Source organism: Syngnathus leptorhynchus, chromosome 14 (genome assembly GCF_054491065.1).
Source record: "Syngnathus leptorhynchus isolate UIUO chromosome 14, UIUO_Slep, whole genome shotgun sequence".
Lineage (NCBI taxonomy): Eukaryota > Metazoa > Chordata > Actinopteri > Syngnathiformes > Syngnathidae > Syngnathus > Syngnathus leptorhynchus.
In genome coordinates this window covers 3,004,881-3,027,221 of record NC_141208.1, presented here as the reverse complement: position 1 = coordinate 3,027,221, position 22,341 = coordinate 3,004,881, and the positions used below count along the sequence as shown (strand labels likewise).

General features: G+C 47.1%; 4 protein-coding genes across 18 annotated transcripts; 2 read left to right on the top strand and 2 right to left on the bottom strand.

Moving 5' to 3' along the window:
* Window positions 1-1,051: 1,051 nt before the first annotated feature.
* Window positions 1,052-2,613, bottom strand: mgst3a (microsomal glutathione S-transferase 3a). Its single transcript, XM_085930748.1, has 6 exons — window positions 2,452-2,613; window positions 1,944-2,068; window positions 1,768-1,841; window positions 1,627-1,684; window positions 1,462-1,534; window positions 1,052-1,383 (listed from the first exon to the last, which is right to left on the bottom strand). Exons 2-6 carry the CDS (start codon window positions 2,058-2,060, stop codon window positions 1,241-1,243), a joined length of 465 nt encoding a protein of 154 aa, XP_085786874.1. The 5' UTR covers window positions 2,061-2,068; window positions 2,452-2,613; the 3' UTR covers window positions 1,052-1,240.
* Window positions 2,614-2,619: 6 nt separating this feature from the next.
* LOC147045986 (leucine-rich repeat-containing protein 52-like) lies at window positions 2,620-7,950 on the top strand. 8 transcript variants are annotated; one of them, XR_015068235.1, is made up of 4 exons: window positions 2,620-2,868; window positions 3,266-3,322; window positions 7,195-7,248; window positions 7,345-7,437. XR_015068235.1 is itself a non-coding variant. In XM_085930747.1 (2 exons), the coding sequence occupies exons 1-2, from the start codon at window positions 3,945-3,947 to the stop codon at window positions 7,506-7,508; spliced, it is 963 nt and encodes a 320-aa protein (XP_085786873.1). In that variant the 3' UTR covers window positions 7,509-7,950. The 8 variants fall into 8 exon arrangements, 1 of the variants encoding a protein (XP_085786873.1); XR_015068232.1 differs by having other exon boundaries at window positions 3,266-3,359; window positions 7,195-7,345; XR_015068234.1 differs by having other exon boundaries at window positions 2,620-2,961; window positions 3,266-3,359; window positions 7,195-7,345.
* Window positions 7,951-8,444: 494 nt separating this feature from the next.
* Window positions 8,445-13,012, bottom strand: LOC147045985 (protein zyg-11 homolog). Of its 2 annotated transcripts, none has more exons than XM_085930170.1 (14): window positions 12,892-13,012; window positions 12,458-12,623; window positions 11,612-12,393; window positions 11,417-11,557; window positions 11,120-11,296; window positions 10,986-11,050; window positions 10,795-10,894; window positions 10,652-10,702; window positions 10,430-10,591; window positions 10,301-10,348; window positions 10,030-10,230; window positions 9,907-9,959; window positions 9,740-9,837; window positions 8,445-9,677 (listed from the first exon to the last, which is right to left on the bottom strand). In XM_085930170.1, the coding sequence occupies exons 1-14, from the start codon at window positions 12,892-12,894 to the stop codon at window positions 9,520-9,522; spliced, it is 2,205 nt and encodes a 734-aa protein (XP_085786296.1). In that variant the 5' UTR covers window positions 12,895-13,012; the 3' UTR covers window positions 8,445-9,519. The 2 variants fall into 2 exon arrangements, with proteins under 2 accessions (XP_085786296.1, XP_085786297.1); XM_085930171.1 differs by having other exon boundaries at window positions 10,430-10,588.
* Window positions 13,013-13,952: 940 nt separating this feature from the next.
* On the top strand, window positions 13,953-20,868 carry LOC147045984 (angiopoietin-related protein 1-like). 7 transcript variants are annotated; one of them, XM_085930852.1, is made up of 7 exons: window positions 13,953-14,197; window positions 14,613-14,776; window positions 14,866-14,929; window positions 15,775-16,613; window positions 18,052-18,245; window positions 18,933-19,203; window positions 19,275-20,868. In XM_085930852.1, exons 4-7 carry the CDS (start codon window positions 15,812-15,814, stop codon window positions 19,463-19,465), a joined length of 1,458 nt encoding a protein of 485 aa, XP_085786978.1. In that variant the 5' UTR covers window positions 13,953-14,197; window positions 14,613-14,776; window positions 14,866-14,929; window positions 15,775-15,811; the 3' UTR covers window positions 19,466-20,868. The 7 variants fall into 7 exon arrangements, with proteins under 7 accessions (XP_085786978.1, XP_085786976.1, XP_085786975.1 ...); XM_085930850.1 differs by having other exon boundaries at window positions 13,953-14,256; XM_085930849.1 differs by lacking the exons at window positions 14,613-14,776; window positions 14,866-14,929.
* The last annotated feature ends 1,473 nt before the right edge of the window (window positions 20,869-22,341 follow it).

Below are 22,341 nucleotides of genomic sequence, written 5' to 3'. Positions count from 1 at the left end.
AGTTGCGGTCATGAGCGCCACATACAAGAGGCGCGTCTCTGACGCACTTGCGTCTGATTGGCTGCGCAGGGATGCAAATGAGAGATGCTTACAAATTGCTCCATGCAAGCGGCGAGGAACATGTGTGAGGATCAGGAAGGTATCTGCAGCTGTTTTGTTTTTGTTGTACAAAATACGAGAGCCCACCCACGCGACTCACTCCCTCAGGATATTTTTAGCCCTTATGTCCGGGCCGGTCGCGTATCACGTAACGGAAACAAGCTCCCACGAACAGAAGCGAAGACAGCGACTTGGTGGACTTTTTAAAATTGCTTTCTGCAAGGGGATAAGATGAGTTCTGGTTTTGGATTCATGGTAATTTTCCATAACGATTCGTCCCCTGCAAGGGGGGACGGGTGGAGTCATCGCGTTGCGGTGCGTGCGTGAGATGATACTTTATTTTTCCTACTTTTATATTTTTTACTAAATTACCATTTCATTGTTATTTATGTATATCATCTCAGTGGTTTTTATTTATGAATATTTTGTCGTCTTTTTTTGCCATTCGTTCATGTGAATTATCTCACTTTAGCCACAGGGTGGCGTAGTTTTCCCGTTGATTGCTGAGATGAGTAGATATGCAGATAATGAACTAAGAAAACAAAGTTTGAGCCGTATTGAATATAGCCTGGTGTGCCCTGAGATGTCTCTTTGCTCTTTTAGTCATTTTTGGTAAGCTTTTTTTAGTTTTCTCTGCTTTGTCTTCAGCTGTTTGTAAAGTGTTGTGCCTTTGCTTGTGTATGAAATGAACAAACGTGTCTCTAGAAGGACCCACGGCATGAATGACTACCACGAGTGGGTGTTGTCGTGTCAGAAGAGGGCGAGGTTCTTTTGTCTGTGACCTGTTAGTACGGAGCAAGACACTCATCCATCAAGATATGCCATGTGGACTTTGAACACTGACTAAATAGAAGCCTCGCCCTCGACAGCAATCTAATAGATTATTACCAAAAAAATAAGTCACTTGCACTCATGGGGGGGGGAAAAAAAAAAACATGCTCATGACAATGAATGAACTTGTGCGAATTTATTTATTTAAAAAAAAAAAAAAAAGCAATTCTAATTCGGTAGCAACACTCTACAGCTCTTAATTGTGTGAGGCCACTCCCGACATGGAAAACCAGTCAGGTCACTGAACATGGATTTCTTGTTTTAAACGTTGGCAAAGGTGAACTTGTATTTGTAGGATGGCTCCCGCCATTCAACAACATGGTTTGGCATCAGACCAAGACCTCAAACACGGCCGCGTCCAACCCAACAAGTGGTGTCCAAAGCTGGCGGTGGTCAGAATCATCCCCAGCAGAGCCACGTTGCCAAAAGCTCCTCGCATTCTTTTCTGAGGATCTGAATGACAATTTGTGTTTTCAAATTACCCGAGTGGCAGTGAATTAAAACAAAAAAAAACAACAACTCCAAACTCACCTCCTGTTGAATAGCCATGCGCGTAAACCTCTCGGCTTATGATCCAAACAAGTCCCAGTCCGCTGCTGAGACGCTGAAAGCAGACACACACACACATTTTGTCTGATAGTAACACATCCCTGATATGCATTGGCTTAGTTATGAATGTGATATTGATCAACTTACAGGACAATGCAGGCCACCAACACCCAGACAGAAAAGGAAGGCGGGGTAGAGCTCCAGACTGAAAACAACAACAAAAAAAAATCCAACATCTTTTTGTCTCTCATGTCCCCATCATGTTTAACCATCACGTTCCCCACTCACGTGTTTTGGTGTGCACGCTGCACACAGTTAAAAATGTTACCCTCTTCACTATCATCGCTGTACATTTTGGGGTACTGTAAAACAACACAAACATGCACACACAATGTGATCAGAACGTGCAGACACACAAAAGGCCATTTCCAGGCTTTTTTTTTTCTTCTTCTTTCTCAACTCACCGGCACGTTGTACTTCTTGCGAGCTTTGCCCACTTGAATTGCCAAGTGTCCCACCATGATCATGCTGGCAACGCCAGTCAGCACGACGTAACCGTACTCCTTGGATAGAACAACCATTTTGACACCTGAAGGAAACAAACAACACACAATGGGATTGTGAAGGAGAAACGAACGTTTTTATTCTGTATGATGTCATTGTCAGTCATATAAATCCCAAATCGGAGCAGCTGTAAGGAGTCCTCGGCTTACGACGGACTTAACTTGTGACTCCAATTTGTGCGGCTAGTTGAACAAACAACACTAAAGCGGCAGGAAAGTCACAAATAATATTTAAGCGACAAAAAAAACCAATGCTATATGTCATAAAGCATTCAAATCATGAATCCCAAATCGGAATGGTGGCCCTGGAAGCAACGTTCGAGCGCAATCGTGTTCCGCCCTCCAAAAAAGGTCAAACGAGGACAGCGCCATTGGAAAAAAAAAAACAATGACAATGGAAACTACTTACCTAGCTGACCAAGCACGACAATACGTGCACAAGCCGCTGGAACAGAACACAGTAAGCGGAGCAAGCTGCTAGTGGACCGTGACTTTGTTCCGTATGGGCGTGGCGGGCAACTTCCGTACACAAATTACGTGCTGTATTTTTTCTTTTATGTTACTGGCAGGAATTCGTCACTAGGTGTCCTCGTAACCCCACTGGCTCGACATTTGACGCCCAATAAGTGAGATTGGATCAGAATAATCAGATCGGATCTCTAATGCCTCTCAAAGCAAGCGTTCTTTCAACAGCACATCTGTCAGCCATCCATCGTTGCCACTTGCGCGTCCTCCAACGCGCCGCGCCGAGTTTGATTCAGCACTTGGACACCTTACACAAGCGAGCAAGAATAGCTTCAGACTGGGTGCACGAGCAGAACAGCAAGTGAGACCACCCTGTCCCATCCCATCGCCCATCATCTGCTTTGCTTGTCAGCCAGACGCATCTGCCCACTTTGGCTTGCATGGCGCATGCAAGGTGCAGCCAGCAGCCAAATGTCAACAAACATTATTGGCTAGTCATGTTTAGCATAGCACGTGCCTTGGTTTTTCTTTATTATGATGATTTGATTGATGCTATATAGTTTACATGTTTGAAACAAATACAATTCATTCATTATTATTATTAATCAAGATTGTTTTTTGTGTCCAAGCTGTCACATTTACTAAATTTCAATGTGCGTCAATTTCGCGTACTTCCGCTATTAGTATCTTGTCCATATCGTTTTTAATGAAACGCTCACTGTGACCATCTTGATCTAATTCTTGTTTCATTTCTTCAGCAATCGTGAATCTCCAACGTGCTTCGTCGCACACCTGAGGCAAGAGCGAGCCCACATGTGAGCAACAATCATGCATGTTTCATGATCGATCAACGTGAGTTTCCGCTTGCACGTGCAGATGACGGGAAAAGCCACGCACCCGTGAGTCGGTGCGCGCAAATAGGTCATGCTCGCGAATGCATTGGATTACACGGAATATTTTGGTTGCATGCAGCCGCTGCCCCCATGCTTCGACCGCGAGCGAGGAGCCCTCCCCTCACCGGAGTTGGCTCTGGAAAGGCGAGAGGATGCCACAGCCAAACATGACAAGTGACCGCGCGCAGCACGAGCGGAGCGGGGTTGCACGTCGTGAGCGCGCTCAGTGGGAGTGCAAGCGCCAAGGAAGGAAAGCCACCCGGTAGTGGCATAAATCCACGAGGTATGACAACCAGCGCCAGCCCATCGGGTGCATGCTGCATCACGCCGCGTCGGGTTCAGGACCAGCTGACAGGATGAGCTGAAACATTACGCGAGCCAAACGCCAAGGGCAACGCTCACCGCTGACCTCTGTGGGTGGAAACGATCCCCGAGTCGCTCTTACCATCGTCTGGGCGGAGGTTCGTGAAGAATGTAAGCCCGCGCGGATCGCTCTGAGCGGGTCGCTCCGAGCGGGCTGGATGAAGCCCTCGGCCTCGGTGTCATGCGTCCCGCTCGGCAGCCGAGCGCGCTCCTGATCGTCGCCGCCGCCGCTTTCCTGCTTTACACGGGGTCGCTCGCGTCGCCGTTGCTCTCGCCGGGCTGCCCCGAGCGCTGCGTCTGCGACGAGCAATTGGTGGTTCAATGCGCCGGGCAGCATCTAAGCAGCTTCCCGGCGGACCTGCCCCTGGCCACCAGGCAGCTCATCATCTCCAATAACTTGATCGCGGAGCTGCCGCCGCTGGCGCTCAACTACCTCTCGGACCTGGTCTACCTGGACTGCAGCAACAATTCCTTGAGCGAGATCTCCCAGTCCACGTTTGGGAATTTGCGTAAGTTGGCCTACCTTGACCTCTCGTTCAACAGCCTCACCCGCATTGAGGACAGGACCTTCGCCCCCCTGGAGAGTTTGGTCATGCTACGGATGACGGATAACCCGTTCCTCTTTGAGATCCACCGGGACGCTTTTGCGGAGAACCTGGCCCTCCAGGTGCTGGACGTGAGCCGGAACAACTTGACGGTGCTCAACGTCAGCTCCTTGATCTCGCTCCCCGCCCTGCGCTCAGTGGGCCTCAGCGGCAACCCGTGGAGCTGCGATTGCCTCAGCGAGGAACTGGCTCTGTGGGTCCACTTGGAAGGCTTCAAGTTTCAAGGTTGCGCTCTTGCGTTTTTTTTAAAATTTTGTTTTAATTTTTTTTTTTTTTATACCAATTCCAACATTATTCATATATTTATATCAACCAGGAGCGGAGCCACAATTATGTAAATCTAGATTTCGAGAGTTCATTTAAATACGTAACTGTGGCTCCCCTTCGTTCGTAGCTACGCATCTGCAGATTTGCTTTCGTTCAAAACAGGTTCACCGTGCAAACTATGTCAAGTCATCTCGTTCCACCTCTTAAACTGTCAAATGTCATTGAATTAATTATCATCCATCCATTTGTTCACCCCCCCCCCCCCATTTTCTAAGGCCTATCTTGTCCAAGGGGACAAGGAATCCAGATGTCATACATCAAGCATGCGCCGCTTCACAAACTTGACACATTTGTGCCAAAGCCATCCGCTGTTGGTAAATAACGTCTCATGGATTTGACGAGACCGGGCAGCTTCAAAATATTGTTTCTATTTCCACCCTCAGAACTTAAAAACAAAAAAAGAGAATGTAAATGAAATGTTCAAAATATGCGCATACTTTACTGTCAGGAAAATGGCTCAAGGCGGCACAAGCATTTGGACTGTGGCGGTGACCCAATAAAAAGTAGCAATTAGGGTAAAGTATAGTTTAGTTGGCAAACTTTTACTTCTCTGCCTGAAACAATCAGAATATTTGAGAGGGACAGGTGCACGTGTCGTAGTGTCGCCCACATGGTTAGCATGCACGTTTGCAAACGGCTTCTGCAAAGTGTCTGCAGGTGAAGGAAGTGGAGCACGATGACATTCGATAAGAGCAGGTGCATGATGCACGGTGCATGGGTAGGAAGGCCACGTGATCCTCACAACTCTGCTCTTTTATTCATAGTAGCAGGCTCGGTTCTCAACAATCAATCAATCAATGGACGCTGTCAAATTTAGCAGGGCCGAATCATTTTAGAAAGTCATTTGGTTGTATCGCCTCCCGATATTTCATCTTTTTTGACAAACAACAAATTGATGCTAAACAATATATTGATTCGAAAGAAATGTACAATATAATTAATGATCCACTTTGGTGTCAACTTCATACAGACTTTAGGCCCTATTTTCGGAGACAGGTGCACGTGGTGGGGAAAAAAAAAACAAAAACGTTGTGACCGAGGACATTTGGACGACGTGCCCCCGCCGCAGCGGATCATTTGTTGACAGAAAGGAGACGATAGAATTTCCATCGCCTTAAAGCAGCGGACGACGTTATGCAAAGTAGTCAACATATAAAATAGACAGTACACTTCCAAACCGAAACCAAACTTCGTCTCCTCTGTAATTTGAAAGTGGCATCCCACCGCATTGAAGTGAACTGGACGAATGATCCTGCCTCTCATTTGTCTGGCCTTTGTTTTTGGAACTACTGTGCATGTGTGAGTGTGTAAAAGGGCAGCTGCTATTTATAGTGAGACTTAGCGAGCAAAGAAGCCGGTCGTAGGCGTTCTAATGCTCACGCTAAAAAGGCATCCCCTGCTTCTCTCGCTCCCACACATGAGCCGGCCCACGCTCAAAGCCTGCAGCTTAGGCCGAGTCCAAAAGGAGTTCTGATAAAGCTGCCCTATATTCGTGCCTTTTGTCGAACTTGCTTTGGAGTCGAGCCTCTCGTGGTGACAGCTGCCGACGAGGGAGGAGGAGCGGGGCCACGCTTCCGTCTGACCAGATCTCTTTATTAGCACTTTGTCTCCCGCCCAGACCGGAGCGCTGCTCGTGCTGGGGGTGAGAGGACACCCTAAGCCTTAACCTAAACCTAAGCCTAAACCTTACCCTAAGCCTAAAACTAACCCTAAACCTAACCCTTAAGGCTTAAATTGTCCCTTCACTTTAGGAGACGCGTCAATGGCATGAGAAAGCCAGAACACTGGCGAAAGGAACCAACAGATTTTTCTGTGTCGTCCTCCATGCTTAGATTAGCAGCTCCCTCCACTGTTATATAAGGCAGGGGGGGGGGGCTCTGGAAATAGAGCCCAGCCACCGAGGAACGGGAAAGCCCTCACGTTTTGATGCCCGTTTTTTTTTGTTTTTTTTGGATGCTATGGAGCCAAACAGATATTGGGAATGATGTCATTGTCACACATTACTGTTGTTGGTCACATTTATCTCACCCTAGTCATGTTCTAAACCTTTTTTTTTTTTTTTTTGCAGCAGCAGCAAGCTCTCAATTTAAGTTTTTTTTCCCTTTTGTTCTCTGGTTCCAGGCACACGCACAGAGGCGCCTGTGAAGAACAGGGATTTGAATAATTTAACCCAAGTGTGTTTTTTCTCGGTAATTCAAGATGGTGCTTGCTCACGCTATGGTATTGGAGCAATGTGAAACCATTGCTGAGCACGTGTAGAGAGATAAAATCGAGCGAATGTTTGCTGCAAAACTATCCGTAAGCCCCCTTTGAATTATTGACCAAGCTCTCGGGTTGAATTCGAAGGCCTCTCAGATGCTATTTATGCTTCACCAGAACAGAAAGAACCATAAAGTCTCATTTGTTTCCTCCGAGATCTTTGCAAATGTTCCAAATGAAGACACACTTCAACTGAGCTGAATGTCACAACGCTGGTGTGTGTGTGTGTTTGTAAAACAGACGAGGGCCAGACCTTGTGCAGTTCCCCGGACGACCTGGAGGGCCTTCGCCTGGGTGAGGCGGGCCTCCAACTTGGGACGTCGTGCCGCCACATTTTGGGTTCCTGGGACTATCTTTTTTTCGTCATCATCGGCTTTGTCATCTTCGCAGCCGGCACCGTGCTGGCCTGGGTCACGGGGGTCATCATGGTGCTTTACGAGCGCTATATCAAGAAGAGAGACGAGCAGCTGGACGAGGAAGAGGAAGAGGAAGGGGCCGCCGAGTCGGGACGAACCCACGAGAATGCTTTGTTAAAACACACTGTTACTGTTTAGCAGGTGTTATTTACGAGCAGCATCAAGGTTCTCCACTTTCAGCTTCCTGGTGTCTTCTTACTGGCACTCATCTTCCTGGACACGCTAAGCAGCATTCAATGGAAGTAACACTTTATATTAAAGTCTTCGAAAGGAGAAACTCAGGACTGTGCGCGTCTGCTCTTTCTGGTTTGCCGCAGTCACCTCTGTAACTGGAGACCAGAAGGTCATGAAGGTCGTGAAGGTCATTTTTTGCATGACAATCCCTTTACTTGCACAAAATGCACTTCACTGTGTGTATGTGTGTTCAGTTATGACTACATTGGTGCAATGTCTCTTTCCGTGCAATATTTTTATTTCTTAAATAAATATGTACAAGAAATCCTTAATTATTGATTAAAGCCAAACTCAGCATGCATTTGCTATGCGTGCAGGCTAACATGTAGGTCACTACATTCATTGTATACACTTCATCTGGCCGTCATTGGACAAATGCTTTTCCAATGTCGAAAATTTCCCCGCCTGTGAGTTGTTAATGCTTCTGCACACTGCTCAACTCACGGCGGAATAGCCGCCGGGAGATGTGACATCAAGTGTGAGCGTCTCTAACTCGCCATAATAGGCCAGCTCATCTACATCACACACCAAATAGGAAGAAAATCCTTCTCATGGGGGAACGGAATGACTTACAAATTTAGACACGAGAAGTAGGAGCCTGCATTTCAGTTGTAAAAAATAAGTCATGTATAATCACTGCCGCCATGACATGACAGCATCAAATTAGCATGAGCACAAGTTATATAAAATGCTTAGGCAGACCGTGGCAAACATGCCAACTCTGGATTTTGTGGCCTTGGTTATCAAACTTAAAAAAAAAAAAAGTGACTTTAGTATCATTAAAGCCTGGTCTATGTCTGTTTTTATTGTTATATCATACAATATTTCCAGTTTGGGGGCAATGAATTTTGGACGTGTGCCTTGAATAGGGATGGAAATGACGTCATCTCTGGCCAGATCAGCTACTAAAAGGCTGATTGAAGTCACTTGCTGCTGCTTTTCCATATCTGCCGGCGCTGTGCAGCCACCAAAGTCATTTCAAATGTGTCCTTCTGAATGGATGAATTCTCCAGAACAACAAATACGCATGGCTTGCGCCCAGACAGGTTTGGACGTAATGAAGATCCAATAGCGACGTCTGCACCGGTGAGATAATGAAAATCCGTAAACGGGACCGAGACAGACACACAGACTCTATCCGGCTATATTTTTATTCAGAGTGCCAAGCCTGAAATGCTCTTAAATGTCTTTTTTTCCCTTTCTCTCTTATTTGCAGCTGGTCTCTTTTTAGCCTTCCCTTCAGGCTTGTATTTTTCCACGAGATTTTTTTTTGGGGCACTTTTCAAGTGACATCTTCATTTCTGTCTCTATCCTGCTGTTTGAAAAGAACACTTGGATGTTTTGGGCAATGGAGATGGTGCGCTTTTTAATAGAGAGCGCGCGGCGCGCGCGCGATAATCAGATCTGTGATACGAGCAGCCAGCTAAACCAGCTTAAACAGTGCAAATGGAGAAGCAGAAAGCCAAAGAAGGAAATCTGCCCAAAGCCTTTTGGTTAACATATGAAGTGGATTTGCTTCAATGGAACTTCTGGCGATGAATGCAAATGTGATATTTTATACTTAAAGACACTTTCAGTCCAACTTTTAAAGTCAGAACTTCGATTTGAGGTTAATGAATCCAATTTTGGCATCCCTTTTGAACTAGAATGTCACTCAGAAAAGTGGCAAAACTACTTTGAGATAACTTAATATGTATTTGACTGCCATCGGCCCTGTAGCCAAGGCATTAGAGTGCCCTCTAGCGGCCACATGTGCAAATTGCTGTCAGGCCTTCAATTTGTGCTTGCGCTCAGCAGATCCACACAATTTGACCTTAATGTTGAACAACTTCACTCGTCACTACGTCATGACTGCACACATCTATTTGTCCAATGTATCTAATCTGATTTCTCCTTTGATTTGATTGTCTTTTTACTACGAGCCGTGAGGCCCCGCCCCCTTATGGCGGTCAAGCAGAAGCAAGATGCTCTCCGATAGCCCCTTAATGATGGCGTGAGAGTCGGGATGTGAAGCCAGAGCCTTCAAACGTTCAGTCACACCTTCTCGCTCCAGCATCCAGCTGTAATGTAAAGCTGAGAGGAGGATGGAGTTAGACTAACTGAAGCTAACAAGAAAAGCTGAAATCGGAACTCACCGTTTTGCGTGGTGACGAAATGAATGGCCCACACAGCCCACAGTTGCACGCCGGTGGGTTGACAAGTCCCAAGTAGGTGGCAGAATGGGCGTAATGACCTAAAGGTAAAAGCAAGAGGTAACGCCAAGCACGCACACAATTAAAAACACACAATGACTCTGTCCCACCTATAAAACACAATTTCTTTCTCCAGATGGGTCCAAGCTGCAATGGAGACGCGCTGTGAGGGGAAAAGCCATCAATGAGATCCGGTTGGCTTCGTTTATGAAATAAAACATTTGCGCACTCACCAGCTGTTCGAGGATGCGGCTGCGCAGCTTCTCGTCCAAGATCCAAATCTCCGGCCGCGAGGTGAGGTGAGCAAGAATGCCGCCGGCAAAGTAGCGCACCCCCATCTCCACCTTGGTGTCTTGCAGGAGGCTGACAATGTGCTCCAATAGGTCTGCTACCATCAGCTCCGTCTGCAGCTCCTCCACCTCTGCAATGTTGTTCTGAAAAATACTTATATAGTCACACAAGGTTTCAGTGTGAAGAAGCCATTGAAATAATGATTGGACCCACCAGGAGCCCCAGAACCTTCTGCTGAATGGAAGGTTCAGTGTAGTAGGACTGCAAAAAAAAAAGAAAAACAAGACGAGGATATGAACAAAACAATTTCTCTGGTTTTGGGTTGCCACGTGTGATGTCTACCTCCAAGAGTTCTTCGTAAAGCTCCAAACCGTTACACTGGATAAAGTTGCGGGCCGCTACGGGCATTTCATCGGTCAGGTTCCACAAAGCTCTTAAAGCAAATTTCAGAGTGGAGTCGACCACTCCCGACATGGCCCTCTGCTGCACGATAGCCAACAACTGCTGTTGGGCGGATACAAAGTTGGTGGCAATCACGGCAAGAGAGAGAAACCTCCTCTATACCTTCACGATGAAGACATCTTCCCCAAGCTTTGCAACTTCTGCTGTGGATAACTGCAAAGACAACAAAAGAAAACCAGAAAATATTTGAGCCGAGAGACAGAGAGAGAGAGAGCGAGAGAAGGTGACGGCTGATGGCACTTGACCTTGGCCACCAGGATGGAGATGACAGCGACAGCCATCCTCTGAAGAGTGGGATCCTCGTGGCTGCTCAGCCAGTTAATCACCAGCGTGGCTGCTAAATACCTAAAGCGTGAGCGCAGCACGCATGAGGAACGCACACACGGCCTGTTCCTGCACTCCCAGATCTCAACTAACGGTGTGAAGATAAACTGACGTGTCAAAGGGGACGTCCTGAAGGATGTAGTCACTGCAGAGTGCCAGAAGACAATTCTTTTGGACCTGAAACATAGAAACGGCAAAGTTGATTTATTTCTTTTGTTTTAGGGAGACGGAAAAAAAATGCGCCACCTGCGTATGTTGGTGGAAGGTCTTCATGCTGTGCAGCAGCTGCGTGACAGCGTAGCGAAGCAGGCACACAGGCATGGCCTCGGCCTGGTCCTGAGCGGTGAGGTTGAACACGCACGCCGTGGCCACCAGGTGGACGTGAAGACTCGTAGGGTGGCTCTGCATGGACCTCAGCACCAGCTAGGAGAGCAATCGTTCACTTGGGCTCAAAGGTTTAGATGCACAAATTCAAGTGAAATGGAAGATGACTCATCCATAAGCTATGTTGACTTCTGGCGATCCAAAATGAACGGGGACTACCTCCAGCATTTCTGCTTGTGGTTTGTTCGAGTTGACGGTCAAATTGTAGAGATGGAAGAGGGCCTCTCGGGTGAAACACTCTCTATCTCTGTACCTTCTGAGGGCCTCGCACAACTGCTTCTCGTGAGCCTGTCCGGTTACCTGAACACATGCGCGGTCAAACGGGAAATGTGCGCTGAGACGGCAAATCCTTACTTTGAGTTTTTTTTGCACCGACAGGGCAGGGCAGGCGCAAACTCCAGTAGCCAGCAAGCCCAAGAACACCAAGTCCTTCCTGGCCTCCACAAACGCACTGACCGCTGCCTCGGTGATTCTCCTCCCGCCCGACAAGTCCAAAGACACCAAGGAGGGAAGAACCTCGGGTCCGACCCGTAGAAGACGCAGAACGAAATCTCCGTCACTCCGGTCGCCGTCCTGTGCTGTCAAGTGGTCGTCCGACAAGTCCAAATGTCTCAGAGCGTCGAGCTGGCCGAGCACGGACAGCAAAGCGCCCGCCGTCGATTCCAGCTGCCGGAGGCAGTGGGCCGTCAAACACCTGAGCGTGGTCTTGCATCGGAGGAGAGCGGTCAGCTTGGAGACGGCGGTGCAGGAGATGTCTAAGCTCTCCAGCTGAGGGAGAGAGCAGACATCTTCTAAGACGGCGTCGTCCAGGTCGGTGTCGGCGAGGTTTATCGTCCGCAGGCCTTTCAGGGAGCGGAGGTCGTCGTCCGCCAGCGCGGCCCAGTCGAGACGGAGTCCGTTCAGGGACAACTTCCAAAGGCTGGATTGACACTTCGGGTTGGACGCCAAGCCGGAGATGATTTGAGCGCCGCTGATGTCGCCTCGGGCCCAGGACGCATCCACTTCTCGAAGCCGGTGAGGGCAGACGGACAGTCGGAAGGCTTCTGCCGACACCAGACAGCGGCGCAGGTAGGCTCGGCTCAAACGCAGCTCTTTGTACTGGTGGAAAATCCCAATGGTTTTGTCATTCACCATTCCTAGAGAAGCAAAAAAAAAAAATGTTCATCATCTATATCTTGGGTGTCTCGCCGACTGACTGACCTTCGGAGGCCATCTTGTGAAGAAGCTGGTCAGCTATCTGCTGAGGGAAGAGCGAGGCCGAGGTCAGCAGCAGAGAACCGTCCGCTCGCTTGCTGCACAGTCGTTCCAGGCTGCGGCACACCTGAGCCAAGCACAGGTCGCACAACGTCCGGGGACCCTCCCACTCCTGCGCGCACATCAACCCGGCCAGGGCCGTAGGTCACACAACATGCATGCACCGAGAAAAACGCCCACCTCCGCAATCTCACGGGAATGAAAAGAAGTATTTGAAGAAGGCGGACGTACGGTAAGTATAATTACCCCCGTACTTAATACAAGATCACGCCATCTAATTCTATCCCTAAAACAGTAAAGCTCACTTAAGTCACATCATCCAAGTCTGCAAGTCCAAGTGGATGAAAACTGCTGACAGCAACAATTTGAAAATAACTCACCATGCCGCGTGCAGGAGTAAACAATCCGCACGAGATTGTAAAAACAACCACGCGCAAATAGTCAACCACGCTATTTGCGTTTATTTACAGCCACAGGCGTCATTGGGAGCCACGAAGAACGTATGAAACGGAGAAAAGTTGCCAAGTCTCCGCTGAAAAAGTGGCGACGCGTCTGATCGTCCGTCAAGTGTCATCCGCCGCGTTGGCTGTTTAGCCGCTTGCCGTGACGTCACCCAGAGAGCCTCTCAGCAGTTTCGAGCTATTTTTAGCACTAGGACACAATTCTTCTTCTCCCCTACATAAGCACCCTCTTAACTGTGATTATTCCAATTGAACCCGTCAACAATTGTGGAAAAAAAGTATTTGAAATGTTGCATTTTGAATCTCATTTCAAAGTGGGTTGAAATTAGAACGTATATGGCAAATGTATCAAATATAGCGTCACTATTTTATTTGTTCTATGCATGTGGTCAAACATAAACACACGCACTTGTTTGTTTTACATCAACATGTGGAGATTGTTCTCAATCGTAAACAAACACATCCATCCCCTTTGTGGGTCACGCTCCATGCAATAAAAAAACATCTTGTCATGAATCTCGTAAGCAAAGCTGTCCTCCCACATGCTTAAGTCTGTTTCTCCACGCATCAAAGCCCGAGAGCGAGCGCTTTTTATGTTTCCGAACATTTTCGGGCCTTCTTCTTGCCCGCACTCCATGTCTTCGTGAGTACATAAACACAGCTGCCAATTGCATTTTAGGCCGCCACAGGATGCGCTCACATGGCATTTATGGGGGGGGAGAACAAATCCAAAACAGACCTCTGATGTGCCGTCCTCCAGCTACCGGACTGTCGACATTGTGCATTCGGTCTGGTTGGAATCATGCAAAAAAAAGGAAGATGATGCACAGCCATGCAAATTTGGTTTACTGGAAAGATTTCAAGTGTGGTTTTTCACCAAATTGTATTCACCTTTTTTCTAACTGTGGGAATTCTATTTTTCTTCTTTGTTTTTTATGTGGGAGTGGCTCCTGCTCTCCAAAACCTAACATGACATCAGTGCAAGAAGGCAGGGCCAGGCCTCCTCTTTCCTGCGACGACTGAGGAAAGCAAAGCATCAGCCTCCCTCTTTCTGCACATGGACCACCCTCTAGTGTTCCCCTACCGGGCCGGGTCGACTGCGAGCGGGCCGTCATTCCCGATGAGAGCAAAGACCGAGGGAGCGTGAGGAGAACGTGGAGGCCATGGCAACTCAACGCAGCTAAGACGCACGCTTGCATTCTTCGACCGCTGACGAGCAAGACAGGTCAGAGGTCATTCTTCTACGTTTGGTGAAAGCAATGAAAGTTTTCATCTACGCATGAAGTAAGTCATTCAAAAATCCGGAGCTTCTCCGGTCTTTATATTTATTTGGACATTCTTTCTGCATGCCTCCTCCTCCTCCTCTTAAACAGTATGTACAAAGCTCATATGTCACCCCTCAGGGTGACTCTGATTAAATCCGTCTGTTACGAAAAAAAAACACAAAAGTGTGGTCTAATTGGCACAGCCAATATCCTCAAGACAGGCTGATGTAAAAAACAGAAATATGCAGAAAGTAACAATCGCTGCCATATGTTTGCTGGAAGTGACTGAGGCTCCTCGACATCCGCCCGATGGAGTCAGCCGGTGATCAGGAGACGCAAGCTCTGTCAAGTTTGGCATGTTTATTTATTTGCAAGGGCCAGCGAAAAGGAAAGCAGCTGGCAGGCGGGCGCGGATGATAGCCTCGGCGAGGGAAATGTACCCGAGTGACAGCGCCGAGGCCATTTTCCATCTTTGGCTTACCCTCAGATGGCAGATTATTGTGACAGCCTCGGGGAGACACTTTCCCTCTGTGACGATTGTGAGTGAAACCACACGCAAAAAGTTGACATGAAGGAGAGCGTATTTTTCCAGTGACGTTGACAAAAGCGTATTATTCTGCCTGAGCAGCACTTTGAGCTTGGCTAGATCTCTCCCATGAAGTGCGGTGCAGACTCATCAGGAGCATCAAGAGGTGACCGCAGGAATGCGTCCGTCCGTCTGTGTGTCTCGAGCTCATTTGTTTCAACTCCTTGTTGGGCTTGTTTGGATGAGCTCCACTGGGGAAAGAAGTGGTGCGGCCTTTACGCTGGGTTAAAAGCGACCATCCAAAGAAAGAACCCAACCTCGGCTAGAAGTAAGCCAATCGGCAAGTGAGTTAGGAAAAATAACTTGACTTTTTTTGTGATTTATCACCTTGGCCACGTCGAAAGCAGACGGCCTTCTGGATGGACGCGGCTCAAAGCTGGCGGCCCATTAGGCTTACTTTCCGAGCCAAGCTTGCTTATTAAAGGAGGGAAACATCTTTAAATGTCAGCCGCTTCTCCATTTGATAGCCCGTCAAAAGCAATAAGAAGCAAAGAACACACGTACGCCGCGCGTTCCTGCCAAACGTTGACTCTATAACGCAACGCTCATAAATCAGTCATTCCGGCCCGCTGCTTCTGAAAGCCATCCATTTGCTCTCTTTCTTTTCCGCTAGCGTGCCAATTTTCATCACAGGTGAGCCGAGTCGGATGGGCTGACGTCTTAAAAATAGATCCCGCTACTCGCGCACACCCGGACACCTGATACGGCCAGGGCTATAATTAAAGAGAAGCCACAGAAAATATGATTCTTGAGCATTTTCAGGGGAATGTCGACCGCAAGTGAACCATTGGCACTTTTTGATTCCTCAAACTGAAGTCGAATCGGCTCGACTCACTAAATTGGAGCAAATAACTGGCTCGCTTTCTTGTCATATGTCAAAACGTAAGAGTGGCATTTCCTCCCCATCAAAGCTCTCAGCAAAATGTTCTGTACTTTTCTTCATCTGGACAGAAATCTTTGAGCCTGCCGTGAAGTCAAGAGCGAAAGAATGGGACCTGGAACGTGGAGCTTGTTGACTTTGTTTGGTCTGTCTCTGTGGAGCAACAGCCAAGCCCTGATCACCAACCCCATCCTCTCGCGGGCACCAAGAGCCGCAAGTTCCCACGGAGAAGACAGCAGGTGCTCCTACACCTTCCTGGTTCCCGAGGAGAAGATTACGGGCCCCATCTGCGCGGCCAGAGGTCCGGTCCCGGATAAAGACCGAGTGACTCGCCTGGACGTGGCCGCCGTGCGCGACCTTCTGTCCAAGCAAAGGCGGGAGATGGAGACTCTGAAACTGGTGGTGGATGTGGACGGCAACCTGGTGAATGAGATGAAGCTGCTGAGGAAAGAGAGCAGGAACATGAATTCCAGGGTGACCCAGCTTTACATGCAGCTGCTGCACGAAATCATCAGGAAGAGGGACAACTCACTGGAGCTGGCTCAGTTGGAGACACGCATCTTGAACGCCACCGCCGAGTCTCTACGGCTCTCCTCGCGTTACAAGGAGCTAGAGGCCAAATACGCCGCCCTCTCGGCCACCGTCAACAACCAGTCGGCCATGATCGGGGCTCTGGAAGAAAGTTGCATGAAGATGCAGGACCGCAGACAAGAGCCGCCGCCGCTCGGGCCGCCCATGGTGCACGTGGTGCCCGAGAACATTCCGGTTAACGTCCCGCGTTTCACCAACGAGATCCGAGGCGATAACAGCGGAAGCTTTGCCCGTGAAAGGGGATCTCGATCCGGGCCGTCACCCACCGGTGCCACCCTGGAAGTCCAGAAACACCCGCAAACAAACTTCAGCGCTGAAGGTGAGTTGGTACGATGGTCACGAGGTAGTACGTCTCTCGAAAAAGATGGGGGGGGATACGATGGAGGACGGTTTCATTTGAACTTTGTTGAACTTATTCAACTTGCGGGAAAACAAGTTCTTTTCCAAGCATGGTTTCCATTTCTATGGATTTATTCATTCACCACTTTACAGGTCAGCCGTAACAAAATGACACACACAGTCACTTTGAGTCGGGCTGCAGGTGGTCCCGCGGGCGGGCGACCTCCTTTCCAAAGGTTAAAGATCTGCAAATTCACTTGCGGTCGTCCGACTCCACGTTTGAGCGTAAATGCCCGTGTGGAAACAAAAACGCTGGCTGTCATGCCTGAAGTGAGGCCGGGGACTTAAAGCAAAGCAAAGAAAATCTTAGCGGCTCCATTTTGCTCATCAACAGAAATTCCTTGCACATTTAGCTCAGCCTCACCCAAGAATAATAAAGTGTGTGAGGTTTCTGTATGTGGAAACGAGACTGTTCCATTGCTTGGCAGACGCGGACTAAAGCCAGACTGCCATGATAGGCTCAAACCACTAAGTGCCTTTGGGGTACCAAATCCAGTGCTTAATATTTCATAAACGGCGCCATGAGGAGAAGCGAATGGGCTCCATCTTTGCTATTGTATCATGCTTACCTGATGACTGTAACTCGGGAATGAGAGTAATAAATTAAAAGAGTGACCTAATTAGCGCCTCTTTTCTCAAATTCTATCCGGCTGTTAGTTTTCTCGCTTTTTTTTTTTTTTATTCTTAAATGAAATGTCATTCAAAAAGAAAAGAAAAAACAAAGCTACTCTCCTCATCTAAGGTCGCAGATGCGGATTTGGAATGAACATTTCCGAAATTCGTCTTGAGTGATCACAAGTCATCTCTAAATGAGAGACTATTCAAAACATAAACACTTCGGTATCCTTTTATAGTTGCTGGAACTAAGCAGATGAAAAAAGCCAAAGATCATATGTCGTCTATGTTTCTCTAACAGATTAGTCTCGTGTTTCATTTTGTTACACCGCCAGTGAGGAAATCAAAAGACGGTTGCTTCTCCTGGAAGCTATCGTGCCAATAGATGGCCCGAGTGTAGCCAATTCAATGGAATTGATCTCACACACTTATCACGATAGACTTGACTGTTCCCCAATCGATCCACTTTGAGTATCGTGACAGTTGATCCCGCACTTAGCTGCAGGTCAGGCTAGCCAGCTAGCTTCCTTCCTCGCTCGCTAGCCAATACTTTTGATCCCTCCTAATGGAATTTATTCCACATATTTTGTGAACCACGAGATTGACTGTTCCCCAATCGATCAGATGTCGTGACAGTTGAACCCGCACTTCAGGTCAGGTCAGGTCAGGTCAGGCTAGCTAGCTTCCTCGCCAGCCTATTTTGATGATATTGTTGATCATTTGGAGTCATTCTTGCCCTCCAGGTCCATTCAGAGACTGTCTGGAAGCTCAAGAAGCCGGCCACGTAACCAGCGGCATGTATCTGATCAAACCCGACGAGGCAGACAAGTCCCTGCAAGTCTGGTGTGAACAGGACATGGACAACGGCGGCTGGACTGTGATTCTGAGCAGGAAAGACGGCTCTGTTAACTTCTTCAGGAACTGGGAAAATTACAAGGTGATTACACTGACGCTGTTTGGGGTTTCCTCAACTTCAGACTGCTTGAGCCAGAGATAACAGTGTTGCCTTTATGGGGCCCGCAGGAACCTCGTGGGCGGACCATTTCCTATAGGTCAGAGCGCTTGTGTTTTCATTGTAAAAATATAACGCCACGTCAGCAGTGTTATTCATCCCGGGCTTTTAAAAGACTTTTTTTTTTCCATGATGAAACATTGGCTGGCTGGCCTGGTGGAAAGCTATGTTCCACCGCTCAGTCAAAACCGCTACTATCAAGCGGTTGATGCCTTCCTGGACGGATGGCTGCTTGGCGTAGTGAGCACACATGCGTCTTTTCATCATCAAAAATCTGTGAGGAAAAAGGTGGAGTAGATCAACCCTGCAAGCAAGCCAGAGTTTCATTCAACATGCGTGTTCAATTGAGAAATCTTTGACACCGATTTGCCACAAGCAGCACGCTGGCGTACTTAACTCACGCAGAGTCCCAAACCTCAAGCATCCTTTCTGAGTAAAGTATTACGGAGGCACGTAGCCAGATTGTGATTGACGAGCTCCGTGGTGGCTATTTTCCAATGGAAATTGATTTCATTCATCTTCTGCACGCACAAGGAAAGGAGCTGGCCACAAACCTTTTTTTGCGGGAGTCATTTTTAAACATCTTTGGTTGTAATCTTTCTGACACTTTAGAGCGGGTTTGGAAACACAGACGGCGAGTACTGGCTGGGCCTGGAAGGCATTTACAAGCTGGGCCGTCAGGGCGACTACAAGCTGCAGGTGGAGTTGGAAGACTGGATGGATAAGAAAGTCTACGCTCAGTACAGCAGCTTCCACTTGGAGCCCGAGAGCGAGGGATACCGTCTGAGGTTGGGCACTTATCGAGGTAACGCCGGCGACTCCCTCAGCAGCCACAACGGCAAACAGTTCACCACTCTGGATCGAGACAAGGACGCCTTCACAGGTACGTCGGCAATGAGTGGCAAAGATCTGGCCAACCAAGGATCATTTCTAAAAGCCAACTTTCACTCGCAGGCAACTGTGCGCATTTCCACAAAGGCGGCTGGTGGTACAACGCCTGCGGTCAAGCTAATCTTAACGGCGTGTGGTACAGCGGAGGAGTCTACAGAAGCAAATTCCAGGACGGGATCTTCTGGGCTGACTACGGTGGAGGCTTCTACTCCATGAAGTCCGTGCGCCTGATGATTCGGCCTATAGATGCGTAATGAGGCACTGACTCGGCTCACCCAATTTCAAGCCCATTTGAAAGTGTGACGTCAAAAGATGTCATTGACAGAAGGGCTCAACCAAAACAATATCGGTTGCGGGACCCTCCTTTTTTTTTTTTTTTTTTTTTTAATATCGGACTGCTTTGTTTATATGTATGTGCATATCACTATGGAAACATAAATACTGAGGCGTATTTATGAGCCGTATCGTTACTTTAACCAATCGTGATCTTTCTCTTTCTATATATGGAGGAACTGCTGGTGCAGTTGAATCAACGTTACGCAACAAGTCTCATTCGACAACCTTTGCTCGCCCGCTACATCCAAACAGCAGCTGCAAGGATTAAAATCTTGACACTGCTCGTCCTACCTCACCGCCAATATAAACATCTGAAGGAAACACACTTTGTTGCTATTTAACTTGTGCTATAGTTCCTGGGAACTGGAAAATAGGAGTTTTTATTTTGACTCGTCCCATCTGAAATCAAGGCCTTTCGTTTTGTCTTAATATTACTTTCTACGAAATGTTAGATCCTCTAATTTATGTGTGAGTGAGGGGCGGGGGGGACTGGTCCAGATTTTCCTGTTGGAGAAATCGCTGGCTTCCCTTTTTAAATACACATACATTTACATTCTTTCCACACAAAAGTGCTCGAGACGTTTGTTTTCGTCACGGGTCGCTGTGCACGCTGAGCCAAGTGGAGTTTGCGTCCTAGCGTTTGAGACGTGAAGGACAAGCGGTCTTAGGTTCCGTCTTCGGCTGTTTGGCGCCCCAATACTTAACAGAGGTCCGGTCGAGTCGCTGTCTCCTGTTTAGTGCCAATTGAATGATCTGACTTTGTGCCATTGACTAAGGTGCATTTACAGTTCATGCGTTTTATTCATTCTTTGGTGAGACTGCACCAAAATTCCGAGCTTATCTGGCGGATGGTGCAGATAAATGGGCGCATTAAATCCAGTGGAAGAAACAGATTGTCTTCATGGAAAGAAAATTGTCAGACTGGAACATTCTGTACGATTGAAACGAGGAGTTCGGTTCATGATTGTCTGATCCTTGTTGTTGCTGGAAGACACGGATATGATTCACAACAACATTTCATTCAGAGTGTGAACACATTTTTGCGGAGAAGTGGAAAAGAGCAATTCATCAGTTTGTAGAGGACGCGTAACCACAATAATTTATGACCGAGTATTCGTCACACCATTGTTTGTGTGTGTTTTCCGATCACTGGGTGTTTTCACCATCTTGTGCATATTAGTACCAAATCACGAGTTTTTTTTTTTTTTTTTAGCTCCATCATATGGATGGAGATAACAAAAGTGGCAAAAAAGAAAGATAAAATGTGTGTCTATCCGTATATGATTTGAGATAATAAAGAACATTGTGTAATTTTATAAAATTGCCTTTAGATTTAGTTTCATGAAGCAAAAGTTCTTGTTTGTTTTGAGAAGCATTGTGGCATCTAAAATCATGTGGAAGGAACTCTTATCCAAATTTGGTATTAATGAACTCCCTTGTGGATATTGAAGGCCCTTCCAATGTAACAATTTTGTCCCAGTGACATTTGACCCCTCAAATGCTTCTAGTTTGTGTCATCAACAGACAGGATGTGAAGCTGTTTTCACTAAAAATAAGCACCGCGAATAATTTATGCCTGTAGTCAAGCAGTTTAAGCACCCAAGAATGTCCGTACTTTTTGATTTAAAGCCGAACAGACGCTTGTTTAAAATGGATAATCATTTGAAAGGATCTGGGAAATCTCAGTCTGCCACAGATTGATGCACTTTCCACTCTGAGTTTGTTCAAGTGATTTTCCGTGTTGCTGTGAAACGCGGCGGCATGTGCTGAGCCTGTGAAAATTGGACTGATTTAATGTGGTTTGGTTGAATTGGAGGCAAATGTTAACCAACGCAGACCAAATCAAACAAACAAAGGAACACTGGAGACCTGAGAAGCGTGCCGCTTGAGTTTCAGCGGCCTCTATTGAACACGTCCGCATTCCGTTGGTACTCAACAGGACGCGCTGGTTTGTTGTATTTCCTGACATGATCAAATAGTAAACTAGTAGAACACGTATAAAGTCAGCATTTGTTCCACAATAGCCTCCAATAATGTGGCTTAAGGGGACTGGAAATTCCATTCCATAGTTTATGTGAGGGCTTCACAAGTTGGCTGTCATCTGTTGATTCATCATAAACCCGCAAGCCACTTGGGAGAGAAGCAAAAATAACCAAATAGCGTTTTTGTTTGGATTCGGATTAGTTTTCTGCGGTAACATTTTGTCCCCCTTGTTACTGGTTTGAATTCAATTTAGAGTTGTAGTTCACATTTCCACCACAAGATGTCACACTGAACACAACATCTACAGGAAGCTAATGGAAGATGGAGTGCGTGTGTCCATTGATTAGGTATCTTTATTATTAGCCATGTGTCCAATATGAATAGAAATGTGAGATGTCATTGCAAAGTAATCCAATCCCACTTTGACGTTTGTGTCTTATTTGTTTTGCTGGGATTCATTTCTTAAAACAGGAAATACCATATTTCTATAAGTGCATGTCATAAACATCTGTGCATTTTTTTTGTAGTATTTTTTATAGTATTCGTATTTGAAAGGCTTTAATGTTCCAGCAGATGACGTTGCTGAGTCAATCCACAGTTTCATGAATTCAAGACCACTTTGGCTCCATCAGGGTTGACATCTCGTGTTCATTTTTTTATTATGAAGGATGAGAAAGTATTATTCAACTAAATGCCACCCTATTTATTGAACTTGGGGCAAACGACAAAACAGATCAAGAAATTGCTGTTTAACCTCAAACTACACCACGAGTGTTACAATTAGGGCTGTAGAATGAATGTTCTAAAACTA

Coding starts and splice junctions, on each gene's coding strand:
- mgst3a (XM_085930748.1), bottom strand. CDS start 2,060: ATGGTTGTTCTATCCAAGGAGTACGGTTACGTCGTGCTGACTGGCGTT. Junction 1,842..1,943: donor GCAAGAAGTACAACGTGCCG/GTGAGTTGAGAA, acceptor GTTGTTTTACAG/TACCCCAAAATGTACAGCGA. Junction 1,535..1,626: donor TTGGTGGCCTGCATTGTCCT/GTAAGTTGATCA, acceptor GTCTGCTTTCAG/CGTCTCAGCAGCGGACTGGG.
- LOC147045986 (XM_085930747.1), top strand. CDS start 3,945: ATGCGTCCCGCTCGGCAGCCGAGCGCGCTCCTGATCGTCGCCGCCGCC. Junction 4,594..7,194: donor GGAAGGCTTCAAGTTTCAAG/GTTGCGCTCTTG, acceptor TTTGTAAAACAG/ACGAGGGCCAGACCTTGTGC.
- LOC147045985 (XM_085930170.1), bottom strand. Junction 11,558..11,611: donor CGGTGCAAAAAAAACTCAAA/GTAAGGATTTGC, acceptor GCATGTGTTCAG/GTAACCGGACAGGCTCACGA. Junction 9,838..9,906: donor AAAGAAATTGTGTTTTATAG/GTGGGACAGAGT, acceptor TTTTACCTTTAG/GTCATTACGCCCATTCTGCC.
- LOC147045984 (XM_085930849.1), top strand. CDS start 15,812: ATGGGACCTGGAACGTGGAGCTTGTTGACTTTGTTTGGTCTGTCTCTG. Junction 16,614..18,051: donor AACAAACTTCAGCGCTGAAG/GTGAGTTGGTAC, acceptor CTTGCCCTCCAG/GTCCATTCAGAGACTGTCTG. Junction 19,204..19,274: donor AGACAAGGACGCCTTCACAG/GTACGTCGGCAA, acceptor TTTCACTCGCAG/GCAACTGTGCGCATTTCCAC.